The 22,946-nt window shown below is 42.0% G+C and overlaps 1 protein-coding gene across 2 annotated transcripts in view; it reads right to left on the reverse strand.

The window, feature by feature from the left end:
* Positions 1 to 2,346: 2,346 nt before the first annotated feature.
* ephb3a (eph receptor B3a) overlaps positions 2,347 to 22,946 on the reverse strand; it is a 57,922-nt gene continuing 37,322 nt past the window's right edge. For both annotated transcript variants that reach the window (XM_034104781.2, XM_034104780.2), the window contains 11 exons: positions 21,935 to 22,270; positions 18,756 to 18,880; positions 17,666 to 17,822; positions 16,801 to 16,909; positions 16,498 to 16,550; positions 15,229 to 15,351; positions 14,290 to 14,537; positions 10,749 to 10,964; positions 9,860 to 10,009; positions 4,737 to 4,930; positions 2,347 to 2,728 (listed from right to left, as the gene is read on the reverse strand). In XM_034104781.2, coding sequence (XP_033960672.1) covers positions 2,617 to 2,728; positions 4,737 to 4,930; positions 9,860 to 10,009; positions 10,749 to 10,964; positions 14,290 to 14,537; positions 15,229 to 15,351; positions 16,498 to 16,550; positions 16,801 to 16,909; positions 17,666 to 17,822; positions 18,756 to 18,880; positions 21,935 to 22,270 — 1,823 coding nt within the window. In that variant the 3' untranslated portion in view covers positions 2,347 to 2,616. The remainder of the gene's footprint in view (positions 2,729 to 4,736; positions 4,931 to 9,859; positions 10,010 to 10,748; positions 10,965 to 14,289; positions 14,538 to 15,228; positions 15,352 to 16,497; positions 16,551 to 16,800; positions 16,910 to 17,665; positions 17,823 to 18,755; positions 18,881 to 21,934; positions 22,271 to 22,946) is intronic.

A 22,946-nucleotide genomic window follows, 5' to 3' on the forward strand; every position in this document is an offset into this window, starting at 1 on the left:
GAGTGGATTGACCTGTAAGAATATGTACAATGAACACCTACAATCAAAAACGTAGCGCATTGTCATGTTGGATGATGCACAATATTTGTTAATGGCCAAAATATGAGTTGAAATACCATTTTGAATAAGGTATTGTGGAATTGAAGAGATATCCAGCCCACAAATTGTAATCCGGACTCAAACTTTTTTAGAACAGCTCCAAATCACACCCTGACCATTTATATATATTTTTAATTGATAATGAGAATAAAGATGCACAAATGATAAATCCCTCCTTTTTCTAATTGCAATATAAGTAAAAAAGAATCACAATGAGTTATTTTAAATATGAAATGTAGCTTATTTACTTATTGAACCGTTTTGCATTACAACATAAGTCGACTCTCAATTTTACGATCTAAGGGTGACGCTTAGAATTCCGAAAACTTCAAACGGAAGACACTGAATTTGTGAAAAATAGAACAACATTTGGGGGGAAATCAAAGCAAATGGCCCTACATGTATCTCCAGTCTGACTGCAGAGCTTTGACACTCGTGATAAATGCCACGCTTGGTGGGTCACGCAGCAGAAGGGCTCTCGGTGGCTCTGAGTCTGCATACAATGCACATTTGGATCTGTGCACTTGACAAGACCTTAGTGTTGCCTGGCCTTGTGTACATCCTGTGAGAGCAGCAGCCATGATTAGAGAACATGCGGAAAACACCACATCAGCACTCATTACGTTTCTGCAGCTGCTGTCTGAGCAGGGAGGGTAGGTATGACTCCCCCCCCGACAGAAGAGCTCCCTTTCAGTCAATACAAACAGAAGGTGACAGCTTCACTCATCTGCACTGGTACGGAAAGAGAGCCGGTTTGGGTCCTGGCTGGCGGATTAAAGCCAGACAACACTGACATTTGGTGTGAAGCCAGATTAACTTCACCTCCTTGAAGCCTCTCCAGCAGCGACAGAGACTGAAGTCCCCCAGAATAGTCCTGTGGTCTGGCTAATTGGCCCTATGATTAATCTTATATCTTAATGAGTCTCCCCGAAGCCGCTGTGATATATCTGAGGAAGGAGGTAAAACACACTTGCTATTCCCTCTCTATTCATCCCTCGGCCAGATGAGAAGAGACCCGGAACTCCAGCCTGGTGAACCCGCCGACAAATCAAAGAGAATACCAGAGATCCGTTTAATAATTTATTTGCATATGATTATCGTAAAAATACTGAAAGAGAAATGCTTATTTTTCGTTCTAGTTTTCTGCCATTTTTTTTTTTTTTTTTTTACAATCTAATACACCTTTTAATTGCACAGGAAAAGGTCTGCCCTAACAGACACACATTGTTCTTCTTTCGTTGGGACATATAGTTTCAGATATGTAATGACCATTTAGACTGCAGTTCCTCCATGTGTTTGCTCCTCGACAATAAACAAACAGGCATATAAAGGAGGGTCGTAGAGAGGCCAGAAGCAGGCCAGATGGTTGTAAATGCTGAGCTGACTGGTCTAATAGAAATATAGTATTATATACAGGCAGTTGATTTAGATAGGAACTGCGCTGACAGCTGGCACGCTGCAGAAAACACATGTCAGGAGAAATAAACCAATGAATGATTCTTTCTACAAGGGTGTCTTAGGTCAGGCCAACATTAAGGTCACCACGCTATCATCTGGATGACGACCTTTGTAATTCCCACTGATCTGCAACAAATCGCCAAAGTAAAATGTACAACACGTCACGACCACAGGCGCTTTTCATTTAGAAGTATTCCGTCCGAGCAGAACATATTCACTCATTCAGTCTGTCCGGTTGAAAAAAACAAGCATTGTAATAAAAAAGTTAAGCCCCGGTTCTCGTAATAAGAAAGAAACACACACAAACAACTCTTTGCGATAATAACTTAGCATTCAAAACAATGCGTATATGAACCAAATGAGATTAGGAAAAACGCGGACGTTAAAGGCCGTACAGCAAAGATGCCACCAAAGCAAACGGTTAATGTGGAACTTGTTTGTACTTTTCTCACAAAGAAGATTCCACTTTGGCATGCACATGGACGTGTCCCGCACAGTGTCAGTTATGTCCCCGCGCAGAAGGACGGTGTGAAGACTTGGATGCTTTGTACAGATTTGTAAATCTCCCGGTACATGTGGAAGACAGTATTTGAGAGGAAGCAGATGAAACGCTTTTATCCTGAAAGAAAAAAAAAGCAAAAAAAAAGAACAGGTTGGGTTTAAAAAAGAAAAAGGTTGATCGGATTGAAGGTGTACAGATGTTGAGCTGTCTTAAAAGTTCCTTTTAAGCCAACATTTGTTTCTTCTTGGCACTGTTGTATCTCCTCAGATGTGGGGGGGGGGGGGGGGGGGAAGACTGATTCCCAACCAGCATAAAAACTCATGCAGACATGCAAACACAACCTGAGAAGGGGCAATAGGAAGTTTGGCTTTATGTCAACAAAGTGTCAAGTAATGAACACACACACGGCAATGGACAGTTCTCTTTAAACGGACTTGAAATCTCCGGTTGAGAAGACATCTCCAAAACGGTCCCCCTTCTTTTATCTTCTCTTTATTTTACATCAGGCTCCTCGGGATAGAGTTTTAGGTAGTTTTCTGTTTTCTTCTCGCGGCAGATCACACTCGGATGGGGAGAGTTTGGCTCATCTGTTGCCGAACGATCTCCTGACTGCTGTCCGGACTCTTCCTGTTGTGTCCCGGCAGAGTGCCTCCGAGCCGCAGCAGGTCCCTGCCAACACAGAGCAACAGGTTCACGCCCACTTGAAACAAAAGATAAGGCTCATTATTACACCGCTAAGTGCTCTCATCGAAGGGGGATAAAGGTCCCATCCACGTGAGTGCTGTGTAGAACATCGCCAGCACCTTAGACCTCATGGTTATAAACAAAAAAAGACAAATCTCCTGATCTACAGATGTAAAAAAAAACTAATTCCAAGCCAAATATACCCATCTCATTTCATAGTTTTAATAAAAAAATGCAACATATTTCTTAGCTATCATGGAAACCAGCCTCCGTGCGTCCTTTGTTGCTCGGCCAGCGTCCTTGTTTTTACGGATGTAGATACGGCAGAGATACGCCGCGTCTCATATCCTCTCCCTCCCTCCCGCTATCTGCCCCGAAATCAGCCATCAGCCAATGGCAGGTGAGTGGGAGCGAGCGCTCACACGGGAGACGCTCTCTAAACCGTGATCCGACAACACGGCCCTATGGCCCGCCTCCTCTGCCGCCGTCTCTGCCGCATACAGATGAGGCCATACATGAATCACTGGCATATGATCTGCATACAGCGACACATAGCATAACATCAACACACACACGCACACGCACGCACACGCACACACACACTATTAAAAAGCTCATTAGCAACCTAATTAAACACATTCCTCTCTTTTAGCTTCTCCTCAATCTCCCTTATTACTCACACTTCATCACCTTCTGCTTTTCCACACCAGCAGCTCTGGCTTCTGTCTGTCCTATCACCTACATTCCAGCATCCAGCCAAGTATAGGGGGAATTAAACCGAGGTCAGCCATTACATTTCCACACACAATTAGCTTCGCTGAGCCCAAATGCTGGCAGAAGGATCGCCCTGGGGCCTCAGTGTTGGAGTGAGACTGAGAGCCAAGGAGCTGGCACAAGACCCTGATGCCGTGTGGATGAATTCTGCCTTTGTGCCCGTCGGAAACAGGAAACTGTGGCATTGTCGGGGATGAGGAAGTGCTCTTGATGAAATATACATCACTTCAGAGCTCAGGATCTGCCAGCACTAATCATACTGGATGCCAGGCTAACAAAATTCAGAACAAACACGTCAGTAAAAATTGGTCGGGGCGTTTGGAGCCATTGCGATAAAAACAAAAGTTGAAAAACAACTTGTTAATGTGAGCATACCTATGAATAAGTCAACAACACTTTCAAAGGAAGCTTCGGAGAAAAAAGGCAGACGTCTGTCAGCACATTCACTTCAAAGAAATCTCTAGAATTAACCAAAAGCACAAAACAAAACTAACCCGAACCTCGGTATGCTTCTTTTTAGTACAGCCATATATTTATATATGTTTTCTAATACTAATAATTTTCTAATAATGTTTTCTAATTTACATCTTATTCCAAAAACCCAGAGGCACCAGGAGGAGTCTTTACCGCGCACTTCACAGCTGCCAAATACAATATGGGTGACAATTGCACACAAGGTGAAAGAGAAAGAATGTCATCACTCCTTTCATGTGTTTGCACTATTCAGCTGTTATTGTGGAAAAAACCTAAAAAGTGACGATATGGAAAACCCAGCAGAAAAATGCATATATTTTCAATAACAGGTAGCAGCTGTCAAGTCCGCCCACAGCAATAATAAACTACAAGGCATACATTACTGATTTTATGATCAAAGTTCTAGCAAATCTCAACAATTTTCGAACATGCTTCTGCATTTACTATAAATGTTGGTTGCTGTTGTTAACTGAGATTCTTTAGAAGTTGAAATACTATTTTGAAGATCAACATCCATTTGGTACAACCCTTTACACCCACAGTGAGTCAATCAAGAGTGTCTGAGAGGTTGCTAAATGTCACTGCCAAGATGGCAACGGTTATTTGCTTTGGTGTTCACATTTCCAAAAGGAAACACTTTCCATTGGCATTGAAACCTTTATCCATTCACTTCAATGAAACAAAAGCAGTTTGAGAACAATGCTCAGTGCTTAACAATAAGCATGTGAGAAAGCTACTTCCTCACCCTGAGTAGGTGCTGGTCACCACCTTGAGGCTGGCGGCGTTGCGGAGCAGCTTGTCCAGGGTGCTGACGATGCGGGAGAACTTGGGCCGCAGGTTCCTCTCCTTCATCCAGCACTCGAGCATCAGCTGGTGCAGCACCATGGGGCAGTCCATGGGGGGGGGCAGCCGGTAGTCCTGCTCTACTGCCGTCATCACCTGAGGGACAGGAAGTTATTCTTAATAAAACTGAATTTCAAAATAAAGTCACCGGAAACAGACGTAGGCGATACACACCCACTGAACTGATTACCCAAGATCCTCAGCTATGGTTGAAGCTCGGTGATTGGATGTTTTCGCTGCAATGCACGTTGGGATATGGTGTTAATCCAGCCCTCGCCCCCCCAGAACTACACATGCTGGCTATTGTGTTTCGCAACATGTTCTATGGCACGTCTCTACAATTGTAGTTTTAAAAGACGTTTTCGTTTTTCCCACAATTAGAAGTTGCCAGAATTAAACTGTGTACACCCTGGAGGTTTAGGGGATAAGAAACATATTGGTGTTATCAAAGTTAAAACATATAATTAATAAATGGGTGAAAATTGCTTGTGTCCATAATGGGCAGCATTAATATATACCCACATGACAGCTCATTGTTACTTTGTAATTCTACTCCACTACAATTCAGAGGTTAACCTGGTATTTTTACTCAAATACATTTATTTTAGTTACTTTGCAGATTCTGATTAATGATGTGAAATATAAACAACCCTTAAATCAGACTTTAGTTACACCTGGGTAAAATTCAGGGAAGGTGATTGTCAAGTGCCAACAATCAGGAGAGATATTTGATAGTTGGTGCTTGAGAAGACTAAACATGTATCTGCAGATCCCTATAAAGTATATTAATTACTTGTTATTCTCTACTAATAGTTAATTAAAAACTGTATAATGGCTATTTTGCACATCCCTTTCAAGATTTCAAGATTTTCAAAGGTTTATTGACATATCATATACACAACTACGGTGTAGTTATGCAATGAATGAAAAACTTGGGTCACAGGTTCCTCAACAGTGCATTACAAGACATCTATCGATATGTGTGTACCTCCACCATTAAACTGTCATATTCTGCACATTTCTTATTCTATCTACATACATAAGAGTATAATCCATATGTATAATATCAGTTAAAATAAGTGCTTCAACATAGTTAACATTGCAGGAAAGCAATATATTAGACGTTAAGTACTTTGTCAGGCTTAATATTTATCTGTAGATAGATACCCCAAAGCTTTTTTCTTATTTAAAAGAAGACCTTAACCCAGGGGTCGGCAACCCGCGGCCCACGGGCCGCATGCGGCCCTTTAAGCCCTCTGCTCTGGCTCCCTTGAGCTTAGACAAAAATAAGGAGGAAATAAAATAAAAGTATTTGTAGGACTATTTATATTTTGTTGCATGGTTGAAAATGTTTCGTATATTGTCAACGGTGGTGCAGCCTTTACGTATCGAGGAACAACAAGGGAGAGGAAGACAGCTGACGACCTTCAGTCATAATTCAATGGGGTATGTCATTTATTTCAGAAAACACTTTTTGTTATATTCCATGGAATGCTCTTAACGTCCCGATAGCAATGAATATCTTAAATGCTTTGACAATAAATACATACAAAAATGTCATCTGTGGAAGCCGTAGCGCTGTAAAAAGCACGACCAATCATCTGAGCCGGCCCGGCTAAAGTAACTGGATGGCCTACCTGCCTGTCAGCCTTCCATCTGTGCACAAACTTATCTCGTGCCCTCATTGGTCATGTGCGCGTTCGTGTGTGTTGGAGGAGGGGCTCTATAAGGAAGTGGCAGATTTTCTCCAGTTGTGTATTTTCAAATTCTAGCGATCTCGAGCCGGTTTCTCAAACTTACCTACCCCACCTTTAAGTTCTCTTTTTGTTAGGCTTAATTGTTTCCTCCTTGTGAGCGCCTTTTGTTATTTCTAGTACCTACTCTGTTAAGAGGGATTACCTGGGGCCTCATTTATAACGCTGTGCGTAGGATTGACGTGGGAAGGTTGCTTACGTAGTAGAAATCCAAAAAATAGGTACAGACATTTTCCGACATTTACCGATTCACCAAACATTGCGTACGGCACTTCCTACGCCGGTATATAAAACCATGGTCGTATCTACAACCTATAGAAATGCAAAACGGCGTAATTCTGTCCTCCTGCTTACCGCGTCATTTCATAACATTAACACAACATATTCGAGGTGGTTTTAAATAACATATCCGTATTTATTTATTTCTCCAAGTTATGTTTTTGTGTGCACTGAGGAGTCGCAAACAGGCGTTTGTTTAATCATTTTAAGATTGGCTTTAATCAATGTTTGAAAATGAATTCTTCATATATGATGAATGAGAGGTAACGTTTTATTTATGGTATTATTTCCACACATTTCTCTCCATTCTTCCTTCTGCCAACGGTGTCGCAGTTTCTCGTCTCTCCCGTTTTTGTGCTTAGTGCGTACGCATGGGTTAGAGTTTGCGTGGAGGACCGCACGTTTTCCCGTCAAGTTAGTATTTTATAAATCGCAAACATTGCGTAGAAACTGGCGTACGCCATTTTTTGAGCGTATATCCCTTTATAAATGAGGCCCCTGATCTTTGGAATTAAATATACATTCAAGACTTTGTCTCTGGGTCGTGCATTTGGGTTAATCAGTTTGTATCGAGGTCGTGACAGACACAAAACATACTACCAATAGAAATACATTGCTTTTAAAATCGTTCTGTGTGACACGAAAAAAAGGGGAAACTCGTTTTGGTGAACACGAATCAATAGATTAAATGTCGTGACTATAACACGAAATGCCGTGAGACTGGGTTGTAATAGTCCCTGTAGGGCTTGCTAAATGCTAGCAAGGACATGCTAACGTGCTCTCAATATGTCGAAGTCATTCTTAATAGTCCCTGTAGAGCGATGCTAAATGCTAACATATCCATGCTCAAGATATAAATGCTGATATTTACTGGGTTGATTGTCTAAATGTAATCAGTTAGCATGCTAACATTATTTAATTGGTGCAGAACATAAATATATAAATAATACAAATACATTTAATGTTTTACTCCACACCAAAAACAAGGGAGTTGCAACACTGGAACCTGATGAAGGACCATAAGAAGACTAGAGAAATCATAACAGTTAAAACTGTTTATCCCCGGGCTTGGGAACTTAAATATTTATAGCTAATCCATCAAATATCTGACAAAAGCTTTTACCTAAAACCATAAATGTCAATGTTATTATGGCGCCTTGAGGGAAAGACAGAGGATCAGCAAAGTAATTAAAATGTATCCTCTGGGACCATAAATATCAGAAAAATACTTTACAGAAATCTATCCAATAACTATTAAGGTATTTCGACTGAAGTCGGCGAATGAAATTGCCATCGATAGGCAACCAGCATGGCTAAATATGCAGACATGTTCAAATTAACATAATATTCCCCTTTAATCACTAGATATTTAAATGTTGTATTGCTTATAGTGCAAAAAACATATTTTTTTAAAAGTTGGGGTTGGTGGCATCGCAAAGTAGCATGGGATCATAGGCGTTTACGATTCAGTAAGTCTTTCTAGAATTTTTTTCATTGCTCAGGAGGTTTTTACGAGGAGCGAAATTATCCAAAGACGTCTCCTTATTGCCAAAACAAACAGACAAATAACATTAAATTAACAGTTCATGATAAACATGACTGTTTTCCCAGGGGACACAGGGCGGAGCAGCTACATGCTAAAGGCTAATGTTTGCTCAGCTTGTTCGTAGGATAATTTAAGATCCAGATGTCTAATGATTATGTCTTCATCCGGTTGAAGTATATAGTTAAAAATACCAAGAACTTAAAAGTCAAAATGTGGGTAGGATTCAAAGATCTTTCATGTGTTGCTTTTACAAAGTGATAACATTTGTCTCTGACTCATTTGTGTTAAGTTCTCTGTTTGGCCTTTGTTCATGTGGTGGAAGAATAATCCCCAGTTACTGTATCCTGTCCCACATTAGACAGTTTCTCGGCTCATGCTGTCACACTTTCCAATCTCTCTTAAGCATCTTTATAACATTCTCAAGTGTTTTCAAAGTTATCACTTCAAAACTGGCATGATTGATAGGAGAGACAATAAGTGGGGGATGAAAATGTTGGAGCATTGATTTGATTTCGCCTAGCAACAGCATTTCCCTCCATAAGCTCGGCATGGGTTTTAACTCCCCGCAACAATAAAAAAAATGCCATTTGGAAACAATAAAACAATTCTGCTGCACCCCTCTCCTGCTGTTTGTCCTTTGATTTTCATGTCGTGCTTCTAGCCGGCGAGCACCTCTGTTTATACCTCGCGTTTGTTGACTCTGTAGCTTATTGAGCGACGACTGTGGCACAAAGGCGATTGGGAACAATAGAGGGCTTCTACTTTGATGCTTTCATTACTGCATGTGGGTTTTGTTATGAAAGTTATACATACATTACTGGCATTTCTTTTCATTCCAGCTCCATTTTTCCCCTTTATTGCTATCAGCGTTACAACTCGCTTTTTGAAGCACAATACAGAGTTATTCCTCCGAGAATAAAGTGGAGGCATTGCTTCGCTTTGTTCAAGGAGGAGGAAGCAAGAGATTTCGTTTTCTTTCCTGCTGAAGTTACAATGTCTGTGCGGTGCAGATAGCCTACAGGTAAAACGGCCCGTTAAAAAGCAGGAAAAAAGGATTTTCCCGAGTTTGCCTTTGTGTGTGAGGCAGGCTTTGCAGTATGGATTTGTAGAGGGTGGGCAGGCTGTAAATAAAGTGGCTTACAAAATAGAACACAGACACACAGCTGCACCAGCCTCTGCAATGAGGAGATAAAGACAGTAAAGCGGGCCCAGGTCCAACGTGTACCGCTGGAAATTAAAATAAGCCCTCAGCCGGCACTTAACTTAAACATAAAACGCCCTGAATATTCATTAGAATATGTTGGAAATACAGTCTGTGGGGTTGATTAACACTTGAGACCACACGGAAGCCTCAACATTCTCAAGGATCCTCCCGATTGCCTCCAGGTATTTGACCCACTTTCTATAGGTTCACGTTTGCACCATGACATTATCTGGCTAACTTACATCCTGGTTGCTCATGTCCCAGTATGGCCGCTCCCCATAGGACACCACCTCCCACATGACGATGCCGTAACTCCACACGTCACTGGCGGAGGTGAACTTCCTGAAGGCGATGGCCTCTGGCGCCGTCCATCGGATAGGAATCTTCCCTCCCTACACACACGCGCGCGCGCGCACACACACACACACACACACACACACACAAACAAAGGGGGATGGCATCAACTACAGATTGTATTAAATATGGATTGATTTGAACAGTCCGTTTTTTTGTATTTGTTTTGTAATTATTTTCTTTTCGTAGTATATTTTTTTTAATTCTGCCTCTGACATAAATACAATTGGAAGGCTGGCAGCTAAAACACCTTTTAACTTTGTTCAAAGATAATGAACTGTATTGTTGTGCAGGATGCCTGTGGCAATGGCATTATAAACTACATTTAGATTATTTTAAAGGTAAACACAAAAATGCTTTTGGTGAAATAATGAAACAGTTCCGAATCTTATGAATCAATTCTCCAATGATTCGATTCATAGGCTAGATGCATTTTATTGCTGAGAAACCGGCTAATAAAAATTTAAATTGTAAACAAAACATGTATTTTATAATACAATACTAGTTCTTTACAAAACTGTAAGTAGCATTTTGTTCAAGCAAGTTTCTTTTGTAGGAAAAAACATTTAAAAAATGCAATCTGAATCTTTGCAGATAATTCCATTCCTCTATGAATGTGTTTCTCCCACCTCCAGCTTAAAGCCATACAGACTTTAAACAACTAACGCAAATATTGGCCCACATGAACAGCCACACATGCATCCATCATGCACGTGTGAAACGAGTAGGGGATTAACACGCTGAATTAAAGACAGTGTGCAAACACGCAGCCCTCACCAGGGAGCTGGTGTAAGTGGCGTCAGCTGACGTGTCGTCCAGGAAGCGGGACAGCCCGAAGTCGGAAACCTTGCAGACCAGGTTGCTGTTGACCAGGATGTTGCGGGCGGCCAGGTCTCGGTGCACGTAGTTCATGTCCGACAGGTACTTCATCCCCGCGGCGATGCCACGCAGCATCCCCACCAGCTGCGTCATGGTGAAGCGCCCGTCGTTCAGCTGCAGGAACACAGCGGGAGAGAGAGAAAACATGCGGTTATTGGAAAGGAAATGGAGATGTGTTGCAAAGTGGGGGGTGGGGAGATAAGGATGCCGATCAGTCACTGAGGCCACATAAACATGACATCTGTCATAACGCCTCACGGCTGCTCCTGACACTCACTGACAGCTGACCTTTTCACGCATGCTGTCCAATTAGCTGATTAATTACACTAGTTAGTGTCCTGCTAAACCCATAAAGGCTTATATCGACACGCAGACAGAAAGGGAGTTGCAGAGCTGGAATCAGAACCAGACGACAGCAGGGGGTTATTGCTTCCACTCTGCAACAAACCAGGTACGGATGTTAGCGCGGAGCTTTGTTCGCATGTTTCACGCTTGCGAACATTAAAGCGAAATCGTCCCGTCGACGGAATTAGAATGGCATGTCGCTCAAAGCCTTCTCTCGTTTTTAAAGTGCCTGATTTTGCAGGATTTTTGTGCCCTTTTATGTTAACATTTGAGAAGCATGAAACAAATGTGAGATTAGGGGCTTTCAGGGTTTAATTTACGATTCTCCCCGCGTGCAAAGCGTGACACAGTGGGATGAACTCCACAGTAATAAATCAGAACTCCAGCGTGCCGGAGCCTCACGGGAAGCCCGATGTGTGTGAATTGAAACCAATCAATCGAATGTCAATACACAATCAGCTGATGTGAAAAAAGATGGATTGGGCGAGGCTCAAACGGCTTTCATGACCTGATAATAAATGTTTTTTTAATCAATCCCTTCTTTGACTACACAGCACAGAACACAAGGCGTGCCATGACATAAACATTCTGCTTTGTAGTCGGCACAGTCCAACGAAGTCTGACGGCAAATACGCCGGGATGGATGGAAGTGTAAACAGGCGTGATTCATAGCAGGCCTTCAAAGCCGCCTGCGTGTGTGTGTGTGTGTGTGTGTGTGTGTGTGTGTGTGTGTGTGTGTGTGTGTGTGTGTGTGTGTGTGTGTGTGTGTGTGTGTGTGTGTGTGTGTGTGTGTGTGTGTGTGTGTGTGTGTGTGTGTGTGTGTGTGATGTTTCTACATGTGCATATGTCGTGTAGACGGGAGTGTGTGCATGTCTCTGGAGAGCTGCAGTAGAGTGTGTGTCACACATGGACAGTGTGTGTGTCTGTGTGTGAGTTAACTGTATAGGGTTGCTGGTCTGAGTCAGAGGAGTGTGAAAGTGGCGAGAGCGGGGGGGGGGGGGGGGGACAGCACAGGCCGCGGACTCTCTGTGTTATGTGTGGGACAGCTGACTGAGAGGAGTCGGTGAGAAGCGGGACGAGGCTCAGGCTGGACTCTCAGATGTATGTCATGACTGCTCACAAACAGGATGATTGATGACTGACTGTTTGGATAGATAGTTGGATTAACTGAACATGAAATGAATGGTTGGAGCGATTGCAAATGAGCTTTCTCAGTCTAAGAAAAAAAAGTCATGTTTTAGGCTCTTTTCAGCCCTTGGGTTACATTTGAGAGAATACAATAAACCACAGTTGTGATTTAAAACGTAGCAGTGTAACATATGCTGTATGTTTTTGTTGCTAAAAACGAATTGAAGGAAAAAGAAAACTATTGCCACATTCTCGAGTTACATTTGTGTATACATTCTTTAAAGGCGCAGTAAGCAGGTTGCTTGGTTGCAGCTTACGCTATAGTCAAAGTCGGCCCCTCCACCAGCTCAACACTAGTCGGATCGCTAGTTGGTGAAAGCCTCGGATTGTACATTAAAAAAATAGCCTTTTACCATTTCTATTCTATCTGCATGAATGAATGAGCTCTGCAGTTAAGTGGTAATATTTAGCTTTGAAGTCTCTTAATCTTTGTTTGTATTTTAACTAACTAACTCATTTTATTCAGGCAAAGTTATGTTATTAAATAGGTTTTTTTGTATTAGCGTGTAAGTGTATGTTGTATAAAGGATTGACCGAAATCGTTCAAATGACTCCCGTTTCTACTTTATATTGTGTACATTTAAGTATTAGTATAAGTGATTGTTTAATCTAGTGAACATTTTCTAGATAAATAAATGAATCTTTGGTCAAAAAGGTCAGAATAGTGAACATTTTCATAAACAGTATTCAAGATCCATGGATATGTCTTTAAAGCCTCTTTTCAGTCCAATACCCAACGATGTTCACGGTGATATGTTATATAACAGAAATAAGCACAACATCTCCATATTATAGATCTTTTCTTACCGATAACAGCATCTTCAGACATTCTGCTTGACATTTTTTTTTTTTTATTTATTTAATTTTGAATTGTGAATTTTGAATGTCCATATTTGTCCTAGTGTTTTCCTTCTTAAAATGTTTTTTAAATATTTTTGAGATTTGGTTGAGCAGGGTATACTTGTACTTTTACTAGTCCTTTATTAGAGATGTGTCTGTTGTTTGTGTTTTTTTTTGGTGTCAGGATGGAACCCTTGTATTTTTCTCTGCAAACAGAATCTACCTACGGGTACAAATAAATAACCTGAACCTGAACCTGAACCTGATTACTTGAGCGATACATTGATAATGAAAATACTTGTCTAATCAATTAGTCGATTAATTGTTGCAGCTCTAATTAGTATAACAAAATATCAGACAACATACCAAGCCCTGGTATTGTATGTATTTTGCCATTAAGCTTTTTTGTGTCCAGACGGGAGGCAATGTCAAGGTTCATCAAAATCATGGATTCATCGTCTGTTGAAACGGTAGCCGTACACCATTTAAAGATAAACTGCTTTTTTGTTCCAGCAGCTCGGCAATCGATCGACCGGCAGCATCATGTGTCCTACCCAGCCTAACTGTTACAGTAAGTAGACTTCTCTGCAGTGCAGCCACGCAGAAAAACACATTTGATTAAAGGTAAATGATACGTAATAGCCCCCACGCAGCTTTAAATGTACTGTGTGACACCTCATTTCTCATCCTGCCTTTGTTCCGCGCGTTGTGTAGGTGGACGGTCTGAACCGTAATCTCTGATCAGTAACGTGTCCTGTCGTTGAACAAAGACTCAAATACACTGAAGCAAACGTATCCAAAGGTCTGCCGTGTGGCGTGTATCCACCAGGAGTGAGTGCATCGGAGCTGCTGTCAGCATCGCTCAGTCACGTCAAGGCAACGACACCATGCTTGTCTCCAGGCGGTATATTGCGCATTTCATCTCTATCAGTCGCCTCGGGGTGTTTAAAGAGAGAGTTCTGATAACGCAGAGGTGTCGTGAGGGACTTCCTGTGTGCGTGCGCTCCTCTCCGCTTTGATAGGAACACAACGTAATGTTCTCTGTCGGAGGTGTTGTGGCGCTCACCCTGAGGAAGGAGTCGAGCGCTCCGTTCTCCATGAACTCTGTGATGATGAGGACGGGGCAGCTCCGTGTCAGGACTCCCTCCAGCCGGATCACGTTGGGGTGGTCGAACTGGCCCATGATGGAGGCCTCGCCCAGGAAGTCCCGCCTCTGTCGCTCGGTGTAGCCGGCTTTCAGCGTCTTAATGGCCACCACCATCTCCCTGCGACCCGCCTGCTTCAGACGTCCGCGGCACACCTCGCCGAATTCACCTGGGTTTGAGAGAACAAGGTGGGGGGGGTGGGGGTGATGGAGGGGAGAGGGGTGGAGTGGTCAGAGGAAGGGTTGACGGAAAGAGGAAGTTGGGGGCGGGGGAAAGTGCGGGGAGAGGGAGCGTTACTGGTCGGATTCGGGAGTGAAGGAGCTGATTTTTTAAAGAGTTGAGGGTCGGCTTCAACTGCGGGAGAGGTATTAGAAAAGAGAAGAGGAGAGGCCGGGGGCTCCGGGGTCAAAGATGTTGGGGAGAGAGGGAGTGGCCCATATCGAGTGAGAGTGGAACCTGGGAGCGGTGGAGGGAGACAGGGGACGGACCAGGAACTTGGGTGTTTTGCGAATGGTGTCTTTGAGTGTTCAGACGGGGAGAGAAAAAGAGAAAGAAAGAAACAAAGGAGGAAGATTGAACGAGCAGGAGCAGACTGGCATTGGAGGTGACGTTAGGACACAACGTGCCGCTGGAGAGAAAGAAAGAAAACACAGACGAGAGGGGGAAGAGCTTCAGAGGAGACTTTTACTTCAATCCTTCCCACCAGCAGCTCTCATGCACTCTTTGAATCCTAACCCTTCTCCCAGAGAGGACTCTCGTAGAGAACAGACCTCGAGGCTCTGTGGCACACTCAGATAAATGATTCAGAAACCTGAGACCTTTCCCGGCGTCTCGAACACAAATAAGCGGCGTAGGTGTACCTGCACCGATGACTTCTTCTATTTTCACGCAGGAGATGTCTATCTCTTTGGCGAACTCGTGGATGGCGTCGTTGGGGTCCTCGTAGGTGAACGGGTCGATGTAGACTTTGACACCTGGAGAAACTGAGAGGGAAACAAATGTATAAGAAATGTTATCATCTAGACCAGGGGTGTCAAACTCAAGGCCCGGGGGCCAAATCCGGACCGCGACTTAATTTCATGTGGCCCCACAAGAACTTGCAAAGAATATAATATGTTTATTATACGGTTACATGCCGATTTACAGAAGCACGTTGCCCATAAACTACATGTCCCACAATGCATCTCAAATTTGACTTTTTTCTCAGAATTTGACTTATTTTTTTTAAATTTGACTTTTTTTCAAAATGTCACTTCTTTTTTAAAGGCTTTTCTTTTTAAATCATTTTGTGACATTCTCACTGAAGAGACTTGCAATTATTTATTATCTGCTTTCAGGCGTAGTTAATTATGTAGTTATTATCTTATCCGATAAGGTAATATAATACATTATTTTATATATATTAAATATTTACGTATGTATTTTTTTTATATAGTCTTAAAGTTACAACCGGCCCTTTGAGTGCAACCATAATGCTGATGTGGCCCGTGATGAAATTGAGTTTGACACCCCTGATCTAGACAAAGAAAACAACATGGCAAATGTAGAAAAACAATATTAGCCTGTTATTTGCTTGATTGATGGAATTGTCGCTTGTGTATAAAATGTCACAAAATAATGAAAAAATTTCCGTTGCAGGTACAAAAAGCTGGTATTTTTCTGTCAGTCTAGAAACCAACGATTTTCCTTATTAAAGATTTGTGTTATGATATGTAACCACGATTTACCAATTATCAATGAAGTTGCCGATTTTTGCTCATCTAATATCGGTCAATTATCCGTAGCAGTCGTTTTTTGAATATATTTTTGGTTTAATCATATTTTTGTATTTATTTATATATTTTTTTTCTTATTTCTAAGTTTTCATTTGACATTTTTGGTAGGAATTTGCATTCCTGCTGAGAGTGAGGTTACAGGACAGATTCCACTCCCATGTCCAAACAACACGCCTAATAAAGTTCACATATACAAAGTAGTGCGTGACAGTAATCAGGAAGACAACATGGTCTGGACTTCCTCTGTGAAAATTGTAAAATGTTTCTCTGACTCAATCAGGTGATTGGATAATTGATTGCATCAGTTGGTTAACTGTACTGGCGTCACCAGAAGAGCTGAACACATGGACTCACTGTATTGCTGCAGTTTCTCCGTGTACTCCAGCTCCGAGCCGCTGCGCTGCTTCCTGTAAACAAGCAACACACAAACAAAAGTCACATTCACATTCATCAGTCTCGACCCTGTCTACTTACAGCAAATTAAACTAATATCTAACTTGACCATCAGATGAAATCTCAGACTGCCAGGAAGAGACTCTCCATTTTTTTTCCTCTGGCAGAGCTCTTTTTGAAAGCATGTTAACGTTTAAGAGCCTCTTTGTTCAGTGTCTAATCAAATGAAACATGTAGTTGAGTAGTAAAACATCAAACACTTACTTAAGGCAGACCACAGCAATGACCACCAACGCAACAATGACCACCAGACCCGCGGAGGCCGAGCCGACGATGAGAGGCAGCTGGTCCTGCACCGACTTCTGAGGGTCGCCTGGAGCATTAACGCACACACACACAAATGAGTAAATACCACCACGAACACTAAAAAGATTAAAGGGCAGCCTGTTCCACGAGTGTAATGGCCGCCATAAAAACTACTAAGCCAGAACCATTATTAAGGAAGTTGTAGCAGCAGACATAAAGAACAGACTGTTAAGGCTGTCCACACCAAGAACGATAACTTTAAAAATAGCCAAAATGCATTAAAATAAATAAGAAAATAACTCTCAATCAAGTGGACGGCAGAGACCATCCCACAACCACAGTGCTGAACAATAGAAATGGTATATCCACTAGCTTTAGCTGTTGGAAGCTTGGGACTTAAGCACGTAGCTTGGGGCTAACGTGCATAGCTTGGCACGACTGTTAGCATAATTGTCCGCAGTGTGGTGTGCTTATTATGTTGTCAAATTCACATAGAAAAAAAAAAATCCATTCATAAATCAATCAGCATAGACAAGCAACGGAATGTAGTGAAATAGCATGTTAGCTAATTCGCTAATTCCACATGAAGCCAGCTATTTCCAAAATCTGCTGGGAAAAAGTTCAAATTTGAAACAAAGAATAAAAGGGTTAGATAAACACATTGGAGATAAAAGAGGTTGCCATTGGTATTATTGCACTTTTACTTGACTCATACATATTCAGAGTTATGCTTAAACGAGGCAATTTAGCTCTTAATAAACACTTCTCTTATTTATCATCGTTCCTGGTGTAAACAGCCCTTTGAGAGAGATAATGTCCGTACTGTGAAGGCTCGTGCTGAAGTCCATGGGGTTGCTGTAGCGTCCGTATCCGGCAACAGTGCGAGCTCTGACCTGCACCACGTAGGGCGAGCCGGCCCTCAGCCCCTCCACCTTGGCAGAGCTGTGCTGGGATGTTACAGTGTGGGACATCGCCTGGCCCTGGAGTCAAAGAACAGACCAGTTAGGTGTTGTGATGATTTCCGAAGGGCTCGTCGATAAGGAATCTATATTTAAGTTCGTAGTTAGCATTATGTAGTAATACTATTTCGATTTTAAAACACAATGTTCATCTTACAAATTAAAGTTGATTTCATGAGCGGTGAACACATTACTGTTTATTTCAGACTGAGAAGTTTTGCTGCTTGAGCTTTTTTTTTGTATCGAACGAACCAAATCTCCGGTTGCTAATGTTAGCTTTTGCTAGCTAACGTTATAGCTCTCTATTTGAACAATAGTTCATATTTATTATTATTTTATCCTGTAATTTTCACCTGTGGAAAAGCTTGCTATTACTTGATCATTATCGTTCATTACATTCTCAAATTCTAAATGCATGGTTGTCCAGCAACAAGTTAAACTGTGGCTCAACTTTTGCTGCAATTGAATTCAATCTGCAAAGCACTGAGCTAGCTAATCACATACTGTATATATGTAAATGCATCTTTCCCGCCTATAAAGCCTTCAACGAAATGGATCACTTACTAAAACTGACCTCGGTGATGCCAAGCAGACCCTAGCAATATGTTTAATGCAGTGCTGTTTTCAGTCCAAACACCCTGCAGGGTCTTTACCATCAACAGTTATAACATGGCCATATAATATCTGCAGCACGTCACCAGATAATGTAATCAATAGCAATGTTGCAGCACTTACATCACCAGGTGCTGAGTTGGACCGGCCCATACTCTTTACCAATAGACATTTTTAGAATCCACCAGCCCTCCCCACACACATCGCATTTCAATATAACATTTTTCAGCATTGATAAAAAATGCTTCTCTCTGCACGAGGCGGAAAGATAAGATGTTTTGGAGTCAATAGGGCGGGCACTGTGGCCTACATTAAGGCAGTGGGTAAAAAGTCAAACCTTACCCTTTCATGGTATTTAATCTCGTAGTCGAGGATGACCCCGTTGGGTTTCTCGGGGGGCAGCCACGAAAGGCTGAGAGTGTCCGAGGTGGAGCGCATCAGGTGGACGGTGGGCACTGCTGAAGGTGCTGCAGAGGGACACCAGAGAAGACACGGTTAACAATACAGATTACGCGTACACAATTCTGCCGAGACACATAAAGGCAGAGTTGAGTGGAATAGTGTGGAATCGTAGCAGTTTGTCATTCCAATCAGCTTCTCCCGGTTTGGATTCCTTTATTTTTCATTGTAAAGGAAGTTCTAATCGAAAGCCATATTGTCTGCAGAGGTCTCTTGGTCTCCAAAACAAACCAAGTGATTCAAATGGGAGAAACAGTGATAAAGCAGTTCAGTGCTAGAAATCAGTGTTTCTCAAACCGGCAGAAAATAGATGTCTTCAAGAGGCGGCAAGCCCAGAAGCCACTAATGATTGCTCAGCTAGTTGTTCTGATAAAATAAGATCCAGACCATCAGGAGTGTTTTACTTGGAGCTGAATAATCCGCGGAGGACTCTTTTTCTCCAAATCAAACAGACCAGGTGATTTAAACGGATAAAAACACTTAAGAAAGCCCTTTCCATAAGGGTTTTTCTGGAGATTCTCTTCAGTGTTTTCTCAGCTACGATAACTTAAGATCCAGGCATCTGATGACTTAAATCCTTCTTCCAGTTAAAATACATAATTAAAACCGACCAAAGTATCAATGTGGCTTAAAATATCAAATCTATTTATGCCAATTCACGTCAGACAACCCCATGCTGATGCGGTCACTAAGGAGTTGCTCAGATAAATAACTTAACATATGACCAAATGAAACAGATTGTTACCTTGATTAGAATTAAGGATGTATTTTTGAGAATTTTTGAAAACCTGCGATAAAGTAAGTACATGACTCAACAATACTTATAACGTAGTTCTAGTCATTTTTCGATATGATTGTTACATATTATGTCTTCAAGTTGCGAGTTAGGGGTATCACATCGTCTAAGTTGCCAAGATTTGTGTCTTTCAAAGTCACAAACCATCAGAGTAAGATAATTATTATTCGAAAGACTCCAACCTGAACGGTTTAAGAAAAACGGTACACGTGTCACCTTCACTGTTCTGCAGATTATTGATTTGTGAGGCTTGAAATTGACTCGATTGACAGTCATTGTCCTGGCTCCATAAACTGCAGCAGGGTGGATTAAGTGCAGGTTAACTGGGAGAGTAATTACAGTCTGTGAAAGGTGCTGAGCAGTTTGGTTGATGATGACGCTGCAAATATTAAGTGGAGATGTTGAAAGGTGACATTGTCAGTGATGTGACGTCAGACACCTGCCTGACAGACTGCTGAATGCTGCCAGTGGAGATATTAAGTATATGTTAACTCTTTACCTGCCTTTCCTCTCACTCTCTCACAAAGTGCTGCATTGGACAGTTTTCCATCTCTACTTCTCAATGTTTATTGCTGGTGTTAATACGGGTCTGGATACTCATTAGGACACTCATTGACATCGACTGAACGCTGGACCCACTAACCCGCCCGTTTCATTGATATGTTAAGTGGTATTGATCGGAGCATCTCTATGTATTAACTTGGTCCGTGCACACATCCAATGGCATTGATAGATCTCCTTCTACTAAGAATATCCAATCTCTTCACTGGTTACTAGTAGCTGCCTGAATACACTTTAGGACACTGGTACTGGCCTATTGTACTGGGAATGGATCCGGTCCCTCCTACATGTTAGTAGGGTTCAGTCAACCGGCTGGCCACTCCAAAATGGTGGAACGAGCCCAGGAAATGCACTGAGCGGCTGAGAAAAACATTTATAGTGGCCAAACGGTGTAACAACAACTTTTGTTCCACCAATGGTTAACAATTCACAATTCTTTTTTTATTTGAGCAGTTCATGGAAATGAGTAGTAAGAAGAAAGTCGTATTTTACCTGCCCTTTACTCAATCCCAGCTGCCAGTACTTTACTTTTGTTGTTCATACGGCCCATTATGTTGTTCGATAAACGATTCCACCGTTTCAGCCCAAAAGTATTCAGAGATCTGCTTTAAAGGTCACCTATTATGCAAAATCCACTTTTTCAAGTCTTTTATCCGTAAATATGTGTCTCCTTTGTGTTAAGAGACTTGGAAAGTTTCACGAGAAAAGATTCTCTCTGTTTTTGTCCTGATCCGTCTGAAAATGAGCTTATCAGATTTTGGTCACTTTGTGATGTCACAATGTTGTGCAACCATTGGCCAATAACCAACCAAGGTAACACCCCCCCACCTTATCACCTGAATCTTTTCCTAGAGCACCACTGTCTTTTTTCAAACTAATTGTCTCTCAGAGGGGCGTGGCCAGCAGCAACTCATTAGCATTTAAAGCTACAGACACAGAATCAGCACTTTTGGAACAGGGCTGAAACAGAGGGGTTTATGGGATGCTACAATGGGTGATCTGGTTGGTCATTCCAGCAAAACTCTTCAGAGACATGTTCTGTATATATCTGAAACCTATAATATATTGTTGAAAAACAGTATAATAGTGGACCTTTAAAGTAGTACTTCAGTGTCAGTCCGTGACCTCATTGGTCCTAAATATACTTTTCCTTATATACTAAATTAACTATCAATTACATTCAGCGGAATATCCCTTTTTTAAATCTTTGGGGTTTGAACGTTGTAAAATACTGAGTTATTTTACCTCTCCATCATGTGACTGACATCATGTGACATCATGTGACTGACTGCGGAAGGCCGTGACAGAGAGGACTAGAGGCGGGGCTTAGGAAAAACAAAAGTGCTCATGCTCTAACGGCCCAGATAATTTTGCTCTTGAGAGTCAGGCCATTTTGCATTCATGCGCCTCTGAGAAACTCTCAGGAAAGAAGGAGGACCCAATGAAGTGTCCAGCTTTCTTTATACATAAATGTTGACCAGGATAGCAACAAGTCTACACATCTTCCGCCGCAGACTAAACACTCATCTGTTTCCACTGCATCATGGCCAATACAAAAACATTCAACATTCTGTATGTAGCACCTTAAAATGGTTTGGCTTGTTGAAATCTAATGTACTTGCAGGATTCTTGCTGTTGTATCTTAATTGCAGTTATTGTAAGTTGCAAGGATAAAAGCTAAATGAAATAAAAAAACCATACATACCCGCTTGGTTGGTGGTGATGTTGACCGTGGAGTAGACGGGTGGGATGGGGTTCTTCCCAGAGACCCCGTTGACAGCCTGCACCTCGAAGCTGTAGCGGGTGTGGGCCTGCAGGTTCCTCACCACCACCTTCCTCTGCCTGAGCCCCAGCCGGCGGGGGGCGATGTCCACGTTGTCGTCGCAGCGCGTGCAGGGGCTGCGGTCCCTCAGGCACTTCTTGCAGACCACGTTATAGACCAGGTCGCTCCTCCCGCCCGTGTCCTCAGGTTCCTCCCACTCCAAGGACAACGAGGTCTCATTCACGCTGGATATAACGTTGCGAGGCGCCTTGGGGATCGCTGCACGCACACACACACACACACACACACACACACACACACACACACACACACACACACACACACACACACACAGGTGTTTAAGAAGGTGGGCAGGCGGATAAGAAAAACACACAAGTGAGGCTTTTTTCATGTTCCCTATGCAGTGCTTACACCCTCGATGGTGATATAAATGTTTTAATATCTCTATACTGTAAGAAGGCAGCAAAAGGAAGTAATACATGTACAGGAATATGAAAATAATGTAATCCTATTTATTTATAAAATCCTTTTGCACAAAAGCCCGAACAAATCCTGAGGAAAGGGCAGGGGAATGTAAAAGCATTACAAGGTGTGCAGATGACTACATTAACATAAACATAACCACAACTTGTCTTCCCAAGCAGAACTCCACTGTTCATCAATACGTAATTGTTCTATATGAAAAGCAAAACCCTATATGGGCCATTCTACCGAATTGGACCAAAGTCAGGTTGGAAATGTTTTGAAATGTTTGTTTTTTTCCCAAAACTTTGTCCATATATATTTTGTATTTTGTAATATCTAAATTACACATATCTAGTAAAAGAACCGTACATTTTTATATCGTATTTTCAGACTGTATTGGAATGTTCTTCCTCTACCTAAAATGGTCACTACCGAAACATAGTACATACACTGTAGTAAAAAAGCATTA

This window comes from Pseudochaenichthys georgianus, chromosome 17 (genome assembly GCF_902827115.2).
Source record: "Pseudochaenichthys georgianus chromosome 17, fPseGeo1.2, whole genome shotgun sequence".
Classification (NCBI taxonomy): Eukaryota; Metazoa; Chordata; class Actinopteri; order Perciformes; family Channichthyidae; genus Pseudochaenichthys; species Pseudochaenichthys georgianus.